This window comes from Muntiacus reevesi, chromosome 4 (assembly GCF_963930625.1).
Source record: "Muntiacus reevesi chromosome 4, mMunRee1.1, whole genome shotgun sequence".
In the NCBI taxonomy this organism is placed as follows: Eukaryota; Metazoa; Chordata; class Mammalia; order Artiodactyla; family Cervidae; genus Muntiacus; species Muntiacus reevesi.
Genome location: NC_089252.1, coordinates 50,443,291 through 50,456,052, shown reverse-complemented (window position 1 = coordinate 50,456,052; position 12,762 = coordinate 50,443,291). Strand labels below are relative to the sequence as shown.

Sequence of the window (12,762 nt, the reverse complement as noted above, 5' to 3'; positions counted from 1 at the left end):
CAAAATCGTCAGAATGTCCATGATAGCTCAATATTTAAATAGCTTGTGATAAAGATGTTTGCCAAATAATTTAAGAAACTGGAAGGAAATGATGAATTCTGGCTCCCTTGCTTACATTCATGCCTCATTCATTCATTCATTTACCAGACCCCATGACTTCAGTACCAAGCATCTCAGGGCATATTCTATTTTAAAAAAAAGTTCTAAATTTGTTCAAGGCAGAAACTTTTTAGTATGTTATGATTTATAACCTCCACTTGGAAACAAATTATTATTCCTGATAAAATGCATAAGCATTTTTCTGATGGATTTTAATCAGATCACGACCACTTCCGAGAAGCTGCTCATTCACTCAGCCGACAGTTATCAACCATCTAAAGATTTCTAAGCAGACTTTCTTTCTTTGTTGTATATGTTCTATGGCAGACCATCTAACCTCTTCTGTTTTCTATAATGTCTCTTCTCAAGAGAGAAGTCTCTGGCCTTGGAGAGGCCCCTCCCCTGCTGGTAGTAGCCCAGTGGTCCATGTAGCTGGGCTGTAGTAAAACCAACATCTGCTCAAAACTAAATTGTGTGGAGTTTGTCCAAAAACCTGTAGGAACAACTGTCACGCCAACCTTTCGTCTATCTGCTGGCTCCCAGACTAAGTAGCTGCTGCCTATTTTCGTCCCCAGTTCCTCTGTCTCACCACTGGAACCCTGTACGGAGACGAACCCAGCGCAGTGGTTCCTGAAGCTTGTCCTTGGACCAGCAGCGCCGGCATTACCTTGGGAATTGTCAGAAATGCACGTTCGCAGGTCCTGCCCCATCAGAAACTTGCAAATGGGGTTGAGACCCCGCAGGCTGTGTTTTAACAGCCCTCGAGGGAAATCTGATGCACCAAAACTTTGAGAAGCACTGTCTTTAGTGAGTGATTTGGTTTTCTTAGTTTTTTAGCATAAGGCTAGGTTTTCCTATTAGACGAAGAATGTGTGCATGCTCAGTCACTTCAGTCGTGTCCAACTCTTTGCAGTCCCATGGGCGATAGCCCGCCAGGCTCCTCTGTCCATGGGATCTTTCAGGCAAGAATACTAGAGTGGGTTACCATGCCCTCCTCCAGGGCATCTTCCCAACCCAGGGATCGAATCCATGTCTTCTGCACTGCAGGAGCATTTTTTACCGCTGAGCCACTGGGGAAGCCCCAGATGTAGACTATGTTATGCTCATCGTTCCCATACACACACACCTTTTTTTCTAGGTACCAGTAATCTTGGCTTCCAAAAACAGCTGCAGGGTCTCTTCCCATCCATGTGTTCTTGAATAAAGGCAGAGCAACGAATCTTCAAGGTTCTATCTGATCTTTCTCATACTGTGGCAAAGCTTCCACAGCATGATCAAATTCTGATGAGGTCTTATTTGTCCTATCTATGGATTTATCTGTCTATCTGGATAGCTAGTAGTCATCCATCCATCCATCCATCCATCCAATCTTCTGCCCACAACGCCTTCACAGTCCTATTTGCTTACAAGCTACTTAAGATCCCTTCAAGCCTATCTTCTTCAGGACACCTTCCTGACCAATTTAGGTCAGTATAATCTTAGGATTGCTAAATCATGCCCCTTCATCTTCCTCAACACCACTTACCTTGCACTGGTCACTGTCTAACTGAGCTGGCCAGATGCTCCCTGTGTGTGTATTGGTTTCCTCCACTGATACAGGAGAAAAAAAACCTCTTTACTCCCCTTCTCCAACATCATCCATTGTTTCACAACATGTATCTCTTTGTTTATTTAGTGAACATTTATGGATAGTGAAGGAAAGTCACGGACTCAAAATAGCCTGGAGTTAAAACTCCCTTCCAGGTCCTCACCACTCTATGCAAAACAAAGAACTCTCTCGCCCAAAATAAAAGTGGACATTTAAGGTTGAAGATGCCCAGCTCCCAGCTGGTTCCAGCCTCTGGCTGATCCCCAGAATTCCTTGCCCCAGCTGTTTAAGAGATAACTAGTCTGAACAACCTTGGAGAAGAACAGGCCCCCTTAAGACAGTAGATTTCCACATACATGCCTATATATACTCTTTTCTTGGGTTAGTGCAGCAGCTCGCTAATCTGACTGCTGCCTCTTCTCACCTCATTAAAGGTGATCTGTTCCTGGAAAGTGCGGGTCTCGTTCTTTTCCTGAACCTTGCCTTCTCTAACTCCCTGACCCTACAGATAGTAAATGTGCCAAGAAATGTACTAAGGACTAGAAATGTGAAGATCAGAGAGATAGTGGAAGTTTACAAAAATGAATAAAAAAAGTGATATGGCTTTTGCATCACTGGAGCAAGCAGCATGCGCTGGGGCATGGCACGTAAGAAAGCTGAAAAGTAGAGAGGACGAAATGGTAACATACAGTTAAAACGTCAGGAAGCCCCTGGGAAACTGCAGAAACGTTTTTATCTCCAGAGTTAACAGTAACCAGATCTGTTCCTTTGTAGATCACACACTAAGCACATAGTAATCACTTGATTGGAATAATAAAAATTTGTCGTTATTGACTTGGAAATATTTCAAGGTTTCTCTACCGACTCTTTATGCTATCTGTTCCTTACTTTGCCAATAATCTGTAACTCTAAGAAGAGTTTCTTTTTTCATTTTTAATTGGTCTGCTGGGGATGCGAATGGGTAAGAACCAAACCAGCTGGGCACCCATTTTACTCCAGGCTGTAGTTCACATTTAAATTTAATATATTCAGACAACTCTACCCATGTGTCCATGTGGTAGTCGTGTGTCCAGAATTTCCAGGATAGTCTCAATGTCAAATATTTTGCCTTTAGTATCTATAGATACATTCTAACTTATAATAAATGTTCTACATTTTAGCTAGGAAAATACCAAAGCACTGAAATTCCCCATCAATTTAAGCCAGAAAACACAAATTTTCCACCTCATTAAAACTGACGCAAATGTGTTCCTTTTTATAGCTGAGTAGTATTCCATTGTATATAGGTACCACAGCTTCCTTATTCATTTATCTGCTGATGGACATCTAGGTTGATACAGGACAAAAACCTTCACAATATTGTAATTATCCTCCGAATAAAATAGATATATATTTTTTTAAAAACTGAGGCAAACACACACACACACATAAAATTTCCATACTATGATATTCTACTATAATCTCACTAATTCAAGATGTGTAAGGGAAGTCTCTTCAGAGTAGTACAAATTTAAGTTCATAACTAAAAAGAAATGTAAAGTTATTTTTATTTCATGTGAATTTGAATCTAAATGCTACCATGAAATTTTATAATTTAGTAATAGTTCATACAGAATTTTGGTGGTAGAGAGTTGATAGAAAGTATTTATTCCCATTTCTTTGAGGAAGGGCTTCCCTTCTGGCTCAGAATCCAAAAATCCAATCCCTTCTGGCTAAAGAATCTGCCTGCAATGTGGGAGATCTGGGTTCGATCCCTGGGCTGGGAAGAGCCCCTGGAGAAGGGAAAGGCTACCCACTCCAGTATTCTGGCATGGAGAATTCCATGGACAGTATAGTCCATGGGGTCTCAAAGAGTCAGACACAACTGAGTGACTTTCACTTTCACTTTATTTGAGGAACCTGACGTTCAGAGATTAGGTCTTCATTTAGGTTTAATTAAATACCATTAATTTAATTAAAGAGGTGATATAATCAGAACTAGAACTTGGGTTCTAACTTCTGTTAGTTATTTTATAACATAAAAGCTTACCAACTAGAATATGAGTCAGACAAGCTAGCTCATTACCTCATCATTACATAAATCACAGAACAAAATGTGTAGACACTAACGTGAATGAAGTATTACTGATAGTACACAAAAATATGCTTCAAATCCATTTGGATATAATTCAAGTCCTCCAATAAAACACAAAGACAATTTATATTCTCCAGCAGTTCTAGATAAAGAAATATTGAAGAAGCCCATGGATGTTTCCTACTTCACCTTATTAATCACATTAAACTCCCATTTCTGAGAGGCCTGTAATGGACATTATTTCTGTTTCAAATTAGAATTGATTTTGCTTTCATCTGCATTATTTAATTTGTTCTACAAAGTTCATTGGTGGTGGTATGGGGAGAGGTTCTCAGCAAAATCAAGAAAAGCTAAATTAAAATTCAAAAATATCTTAAGGGAGACGTGTTCTTTTTCTTTGTGAATGTATACAAACAAAGAGATGAAGATGCCAAGTAAACATTAAGAGACTTTGGGGATGGGGTGAGGAAAAACCCAGGGTGCAATAACATAGGAACCATAGATTAACTTTCTTTAGACTTTCAATCATTCATGGAGTGCTTTATTCTTTATTCATTTCCTAATTTTAAAAACAAGTCAGGGACTTCCCTGGAGGTCCAGTGGCTAAGAATGCACCTTGGAATGCAGGGGACATGGGTTTGATCCTTGGTTGGGAAACTAAGATTCCACATGCTCAGCCTTCCGGTGGTACAGTGGGTAAGAATCTGCCTGTCAATGCAGGAGATACGGATTTGATCCCTGGTGCAGGACGATTCCACGTGTCACAGAGCAACTAAGCCCGTGCTCCACTGCTATGGAGCCCGCGTGCTAAAACTTCCTGGGGCCTGTATGTCCTAGGGCCTGCGAGCCACAAGTACCGAGCTCTCAGGCTACAATGACTGAAGCCTGAGTGCCGAGAGCCCATGCTCCACAATACGAGAAGCCGCAACGAAGAGCCTGTGCTCTGCAACCAGACAGTAGCCCGCTGTCCGCAACTAGAGAAAGTCCAAGGGCACCAACGAAGACCCCAGGGCAGCCTTAAATAAACAAATACATTAATTTTTTAAAAAAACATGATCTGGAACAACTAAGCTTGTGTGCACCAACTGCTGCGCCCCTGTCCTCTGGAGCCCATGTCCTGCAACTCCTGAGCCCACGCAGGATGCAACAGAGATTCCCCGTGGCACCACTAAGACCTGATGCAGCCTAATTAATTAATTAACTCAAAAAGTAAATTAAAATATAAACAAGCCATTCCAGGGTTCAGCCTCTTCTCTTCCTAAATAAAACCTTTGAGCTCCTAACAAAGTGCTTAGGGTGTGGTTTCGGGCAATTTGAGGGTTTCTCAAAATAGCATCAAATCCCACATCTGTAATATGGAGAAGACTAGCGTTCTTCTCTGCGGAGAAACAGGATAGGTTCAGGAATCCAGTTCATGGATTCAGTAAGACCCTCAGACATTCTTCTCACAGCGATGAACATGATGAAGACAAAAGACCACACTACAGATGATTCAACTCATTCAATTAGTTTTAGTGGATGACTCCATGTTTTTAAAACTGGCATAAAGGAAGGCCTGAAACCACCACCGTCTTTGCTTCCATCTCAGTGAATCCTTCTTAACGCTGCCTCAGAGACCTGCGGCTTTGATTTTCCACTCTTCTTTGGTTACAAAAGCCCTTTCCTGGGATTGCTGGACCAAGAGATTGTTCAATGACTTACTCAATCACAGTGATTTCCCCCCAGAGGCTTACTAAGTGCCCAGCACTCGAGAAGCTCAGTGTGTGACTGTGTGTGTTAGCTGCTCAATCTTGTCTGACTCTGTGACTCCATGGGCTGTAGCCCACCAGGCTCATCTTTGCATGGAATTCTCCAGGCAAGAATACTAAAGTGGGTGGCCCTTCCCTTCTCCAGGGGATCCCAACCCAGGGACTGAATCTGGGTCTCCTGCAATGCAGGCAGATTCTTTACCATCTGAACCACCAGGGAAGCCCTAAGACTTCCCTGAAAGCTTAAGCTTATACAGGAGACCTACCCTGTATATCTCATTCTATCTGGTTTCCTATTGGGGAAAAATGGACCAGCACACCAGCTATCATCAGCTCCAAGACAGTCTAGTCAAATGAATGCAACTGTATATAAAATTTGACCAGCCATCTAAATAAATGAAAAGACTGCATCTATACCTTTATTTTACTTTCTTCAGTATGGAAATCTTCCTGTATATTGTTACTAAATACCTTACTTAAAAATGCTAGAAAATACAGTAGAAATCAACAAACAGGATCATAGGATTTTTTAAAAAGAGAGAAAACCTGAGGTATTTCCAAGGGAAGACAGAATATTATTTGCTAGAGAATCTTTCTCTAGCAATGTGTGTTGTATATAGTCACACCAGCCACCTGTGAGCCCATGCCTCAGGCATGCATAGCACCATGCCTCAGGCCAAAAACAAGCATAAATTAAGGGAAAAGCCTATTATAGCCAATCCAGTGAGAATAGCACAGGTGAGAAAAACCGTACCAGGCTGAATTTGAAAAATGCTAGACAGGCATAAAATAACCAGAAGATTATTTCTGATTCCCACAGCTGACTGGTACAAGGTTAATATGCTGGTTAGAGGGTTTTGCTGGGAGGTGATAAGCTGAATCAAACCTCCTTTCCATTTCAAACTTTGTACTTTGATGTATCATTCTCTGTATTATTACCTAGGGCTGCATGATATGAAAATATTTTTAAGACCCTCAAAATTTTTAATTTCTGAAAGTCAACCAGAGCCAGGCAGTCTGAATCATTTTGAATTTTTGGAATCTCTCTTCCATCGTTAACTACCGCCTCCAAACTACACGCACCATAGCATTGTAACTATGCTGACTTTGGTATTCTACACTCAGTCGTTCATGTGACAGGCACTGACTAAATGCCTATGAACCTCCATGTCAAAAGGGATAAATCAATACTTTTAGAGGAACACACATCTCCAACCTTTCTTCCATAATTGCAGAGAGAGTCATAAGTAGGGACATGGTGAAGTCCATTCTCTAAGTGTTACTTAAGGAATACCTACCCTCACTTGAACATAAGAATCTGGTCTCAAGGATTAAAATCAGGGCCTTCCCTGCTGGGCCAGCAGTTAGGAACCTGCCTTCCAATGCAGGGGATATAGGTTTGAGCCCTGGTCGGCCAACTGAGATCCCACATGCCACAGGTCAATTAAACTGGCATGCCGCAACTAGAGCCTGGGCTTCTGCACACTACCACCAGAGAGAAGCCCGCTCAACGAAGACCCACTGCAGTCAAAATTAAAAAAAAAATAAAATAAAGAAGTAAAATCAAGGAAAAGTGCAAAGTGTTTGTTCATGTGGATTCTGCTATTACATCTGCAAGCCTTTTCCTCACCCACTTATCTTATGGGCCTGGAATGGACAAAAGGCAAGATTTCTGCCCGGGTCAGGAGAGGAGATAAAGGATGCATGGTGAGTCATGAACATGCACAGGAAGAGGGCCATCAAAAATCTAACTCAGAAAGATGGCATTCAGGACTTCCCTAACAGTCCAGTGGTTAGGACCCCACGCTTCCATTGCAGGGGATACATGTCCGATCCCTGGTCAGGGAACTAAGATCCCACATGCTGCAAGTGAAGATCCAGCAAGTAGCAACTAAGACTGGTGGCAGCCAAAACAATAAACACTAAACACAAATGGCATTCAGGTCAAACAGTGACTTTTCTCTGGCAACTAGCTGTTACCTACTTTCTCTGCTGGGCTGAAGAACGCCGGGTGCAAATCACAGCCACCACCACCACCACCAGCACTGTGATGAGGCCAACGGTGACCACGATGATCACAAGCAGGTTGCTGTTCTTCTGAGGAGTGACGCTGCCGTGTGGGGGATGCATCTTGCCGATGGGTGGTTCTGGGGGAAGACAGGCAAGTGGAGATCAGGTTAGGGATGTCTGGGAGCCCATGGCTTATCACGCTCGGCTAAGGGTGCAGAGTTCCTAGTGTTCTGGGCACTCCTGACGCTGGGGGGAAAAGGCAATGAAAAAATGACAAGAAAGATCTAAGTTATCTATACCCATGATAAATGAAACCAAGTCCACACAGAAACTTACACGGGAATATTCATAGCTACCTTATTCAAAATTGTCGCAAGTGGGAAACCCCAAAGCCATCAACCGATGAACGGATGAAGAAATGTGATATATTCAGACAACAGGATACTCTCCAGTCATAAAAAGAAAGGAAACATTAATACATGATACAAAATTCATATGCCTTGGAGTTGTTATGCTAAGTGAAAGCAGCCAGACACAAAAGGCCACATATTGTATGATTCTACTCATATGAAATTGTGGGTTTCCCTGGTGATGTAAAGAATCTGCCTGCCAATGCAAGAGACTCAGGTTCATTCTCTGGGTTAGGAAGATATTCTGGAGAAGGAAATGGCAGCCCATTCCAGTATTCTTGCCTGGAGAATCCCATGGACAGAGGAGCCTGGCGGGCGACATACAGTCCATGGGGTTGCAAAAGAGTTGGATGCAACTCAGCGACTAAACAACAATTTACGTGAAATATCCAGAATAGGCAAGTGTATAGGGACAGAAAGTAGTTGAGTGTTTGCCAGTGGATGTGGGGAAACATGATTGGCGAAAGATCGCTTAATGGTACAGGGTTTCGCTTTGGAGTGATGAAGACGTTCTGAAACTAGATAGTGGTGATGGTGGTAGAACCTTGTGAAACTGCTAAAAACCACCGAGTTGTGTACTTTCAAAGGGTGAATTTATGGTATGTGAATTATATCTCAAAGAAAAAACATAATTACGCTTTCACACGGAATAGAAAGTGGGGAGGACGGGAAGCATGCTGCTTTGGGTGATAAGATTCCACCATGACATGAATCAGAACAGGCTGAGAAAACATTATTTATTTGATGCTGTGAAAGACAAACTATTTGACACCCATCACTCACACTTTCCATTCCTTTAAAGCAGCTATCTATAAAGCACATTTAATTTTCAACCTGTCAAGGGTATATGAATCCTACTTAAAAGCAGCCACAGGGTTGAAAAGAGTGCCATAAACCTCTAATATAATTTTTTTTTCCTGTTTTGCAACTGTACCTCATGGCAGACAATATTTAAGTGAAAATAGCAGAATGATAATTTGCTTACATAAACAAGCGTGACTAATGAGCCTTTAAATAGCTTTTTTCATGCCTTTATCTGTAAAATGGAAATAATAATATTTACTGTATGTAGTTACTGTCAGAATTAGAAAAAAAAATACATGCAAAACAACTATCTCAGTGCCCTACACAGAGTAATTGCTTATAATATCACTAGACTACTGAAATATTAAATAAAATTTTGCCTAACTTAATAATCTACCATGCCACTTGGGATACTTTTGGTGTGGACTTCTAAACTCCAAATGTCCTAGAAAGCTTGTAGATAATATTCAGTGTGAAAGATATAGTAACTTGCTTTCACAAGTGAATACAATAACCCAGCACTTGCCTTAAAAGTGAAACACTATCTTTTGATAACTAACTTATTTAGGAATCGTTGGGGTTTTTTTTGAAAAGATAGTCACCTAATTTTAAATACATTATTGTTGACTCAATATTATTGGAAAACAATAAATGCTACCAATATAACTTGAATCTCAGGGGCAGGTAACTCATCAAGTCTTTACACAGTACTTATTGTTAAAAGATTCTCATTATAAATGAAAGAAATAAGGTTTCCTTGAAGCAACTTTTTCCTTTATGACAAAGGAGTGAGGCAAGTAAGGTCAGAACTTTGTTAGTTTTACTTACAATTTAAAAAATCATGTTGCAGTTATACCTCAATATGCCCTTTCTGTTCTTAATAAATTACCTGATTGGTATAAATTAACCTTTTATATGATAGCATACAATGGAGGCATTTGGGGAGCTCATGGATTTTATTACCTTAATTTGAATTTAACAGTTCACCATTTCTGACAAACTTAGTTTGAGTCATACATGGCAGTAACACTGGGTAAATATTTTTTAAGACCATGTAAATTGGAATTGCTTGGACCAGAGAAGGAAAAAAAAGTTCCTATGTGTTAAATGTTCTGTCTTCCATTCCTGAAATATGTACCCCATGTGGGTCATGGTGACATGAACAGAATGTCAGATTTCTTCTCACTTGGGATCAAGGCATAGCTAATAGCAGAGAGATGCAAAAGCTCCATTTCTGAGATATGTTTCTGGAAGAGGAGAGAAGGACCAACAGCCAGATTATGAAACCACTAAAAACTATTTATGGGACCACATATATACATACGATTTCATAATAATTTTTATGCCATAGTCTTACATATTATGTGGTCTGAGAATAATTCCCAAATTAGAATGCTGATTGCTCATCCCACCCCCCCCCCAAAAAAAAATAGAGGCATAATCGTTGCTTTCAATTCCCTGTTTTATATATATATATATATATATAGTTATCTCTACAATTGGTACTTTAAAGAAGAGTTCATGTAAAAAGATGTAACATGAAGATATAATAGGAGGTCAGTGACAGAAGATGGGGGTCCTGAGAAATCTCATTATAGAAGTGACATTTAAGCGGATTTTTAAAGTATTGCTAGGAGTTAGTTCTTGTTCCTTTATGAGGGAACTAATGGCAGACTGTGTGTGTGTCTGGAACACTGGGAACAAAGAGGAAATGGCAGAAAATGAGGTGGGAAAGATAAACAAGACCCTGCTCATATGAGCCTTGTAGATCCCATTCAATCATCCTTGGTAAAGCTACAAATGGTTTAAGAGTTTTCAGCAAAGTGACAGACTTCATTTGTTCTAAGGAGATATCTCTTCCCTCTACATGGAGAGGACTTGGTGGTGGAAAAACAGACCAGCTAAGAGGATACTGAATTCGCCAGGTTAAGAGGAGATGATCCCTTAAACTGAGATGGTGGCAATTTCAGTCAAGCAGAGAGGACAGGTACACCATAGAGCTGGCAAGGAAATGAACAAGCTGGATTGCACATGGGGGAGGGTAGAAAGGAAGGTTCGGGCCTCAGCAGCAGTCCTGATGTCTAGGGTGGGGGAGAGGGTGAAAGTACAGGCAGACTCAGTGGGGCAAGAACAGAGGTTCAGTCTTGAATAGGTCAGAGTTGAGGTCTCATGATGAATCATAAAGAGGCGACCGGAAGGTCTGTGTTAGAGATGTACATGTGGGAGCTGGCGTGTAGATGGAATCTGAAGCCTTGAGTGGAGATCACCGAATCAAGGGCATACAGTGACCAGAGACGCACTCTCAACACTAGTGTTCAGGAGAAGGCGAGGACCTGGCCAAAGAGAAGTCAATATCAAATGAGTTTCCCAATGCTTATTGACGATGGAAAACTTTTTTCACGGAGCTTCTCAGGGGACCCATGTACCTTGTAACAACTTCTGGAGGTTGCTAATCAAGATGAGTGGTCTTTAAACTGGGGAGATTTTACCCCACACGAGGAAATTTGGCAATGTCTAGAGACAGTTTGGGTTGTTCCAACAGAGTGGAGAAGAAATCCTACCGGCCCCTGGTGGATAATGGCCAGGGATGCTGCTACACTTCCCACAGTGCACAGGGGGAGCCCAACGACAAACGTTATTCAGTCCCAGATGGAAATAGTTCTGTGGTTGAGAAATCCTGATCGCTGAACACTTCCTATGTTCTGATGAAAATTGAGGTCCAAAAATGTAAGTGACTTGATTCACACATTTCTAAACCATGACAAAGGCACTTCCAATACCTGGAGCTTGGGATTAGTCTGAGGTCCTTAACATCATTTTAGATGTTTAGATAGTAGGTGGGCACAGACTCTTGTAGACTAGAACTTGAGACACCTGAGATGCTCCAATTATCTTTACATCAGGGAATTGAGTGTAAAATTTTATTTCTGGACCTTTCTTTTGGCATTAAGGTGTCTGTTGGGTGCCCTGTAATACCTTACCAACCTCAGAATGACCATCTCCTGCAAATATGGAAAGAGCTTCTCTGCATACTCTATTTAGGTTAGTTAAAATGCTATTGAGTTAAATAAACAAAGGTTTTCAAAACTGGAGGGCAAATCATGGCTTTTTCTCCTAAATGCAGCATTTAAGTCATGTTTTTCAGAATACCATATATGGTTCTAAACACTAAAAAATTAATCAATAACATTAATTTTAAAATAATGCTTCACTAAAGTATCACATCTGTCAAATTAATTGAGTTTTCAAAGGTTGAAGCCAATAAAACAACATTTTTGTAGGGTTTGTAGATTTCTTTACCAAAATTATTAATTTTGAAAACTGTGGGAAAAGCTACCAACATAATTGGTGATTTATCTTCCCCCATAAGAAAACAACTGAATTGAAGTAATTTTCACTGTTGTTATCCTTCAGACAAATATAAACTACAAAATCACATTTTCAGAAGTTGAAGATTCTCCTGCTGTAAGAAGGTGAACCATAAAATTGAATGCATCATAAAAGTAAAATACTATCATATCACTGCATATTAGCTTTGATTCTACCTGTCATCAGAAAATAATTTAGGAAGCCTCTTCAGTTTCCTCAATTTAATTAAGGGCTTCCAACTTCAAGAATAAACATGAACTATAGCTTGTTTTTCTTTATTTGAATTCCAAGAGCGTTGCTTTTAAAAGAGTGACACATAAGAGAAAGTAAATGATTAGCAAGCTCTAAATTTATTTGCAACTGGCTTGAGTATTCTGACAGTAAACCATTATTCTATTACAATCCTTTGAAGGATGAATCCAGCAAGTAAAAGGAGAGATAGGAAACCTCTATAATTCTGTCACTACATAAGGAGATGTATGAAATTTTCATTGTATGTGAGGTTCAAAAACTCAAGATTTTAAAGTGTTCTTGTTGATGTAGCCTACTTTGCAAAGGTGGGGGGTGTTAGAGTTTTATCAGTCAAGGTGTCATTTGTATATATAATTTGAAAATATACCCTCTTCCTATGGTACAAGATGTTGGCAGAATTTTAATTAG

General features: G+C 40.4%; 1 protein-coding gene across 1 annotated transcript in view; it reads right to left on the bottom strand.

Annotated features, from left to right (window-relative positions):
* DCC (DCC netrin 1 receptor) overlaps nucleotides 1-12,762 on the bottom strand; it is an 828,232-nt gene that overhangs the window by 88,896 nt on the left and 726,574 nt on the right. The window contains exon 25 of the mRNA XM_065934991.1: nucleotides 7,494-7,656. Within this exon, the coding sequence (XP_065791063.1) occupies nucleotides 7,494-7,656 (163 nt within the window). The remainder of the gene's footprint in view (nucleotides 1-7,493; nucleotides 7,657-12,762) is intronic.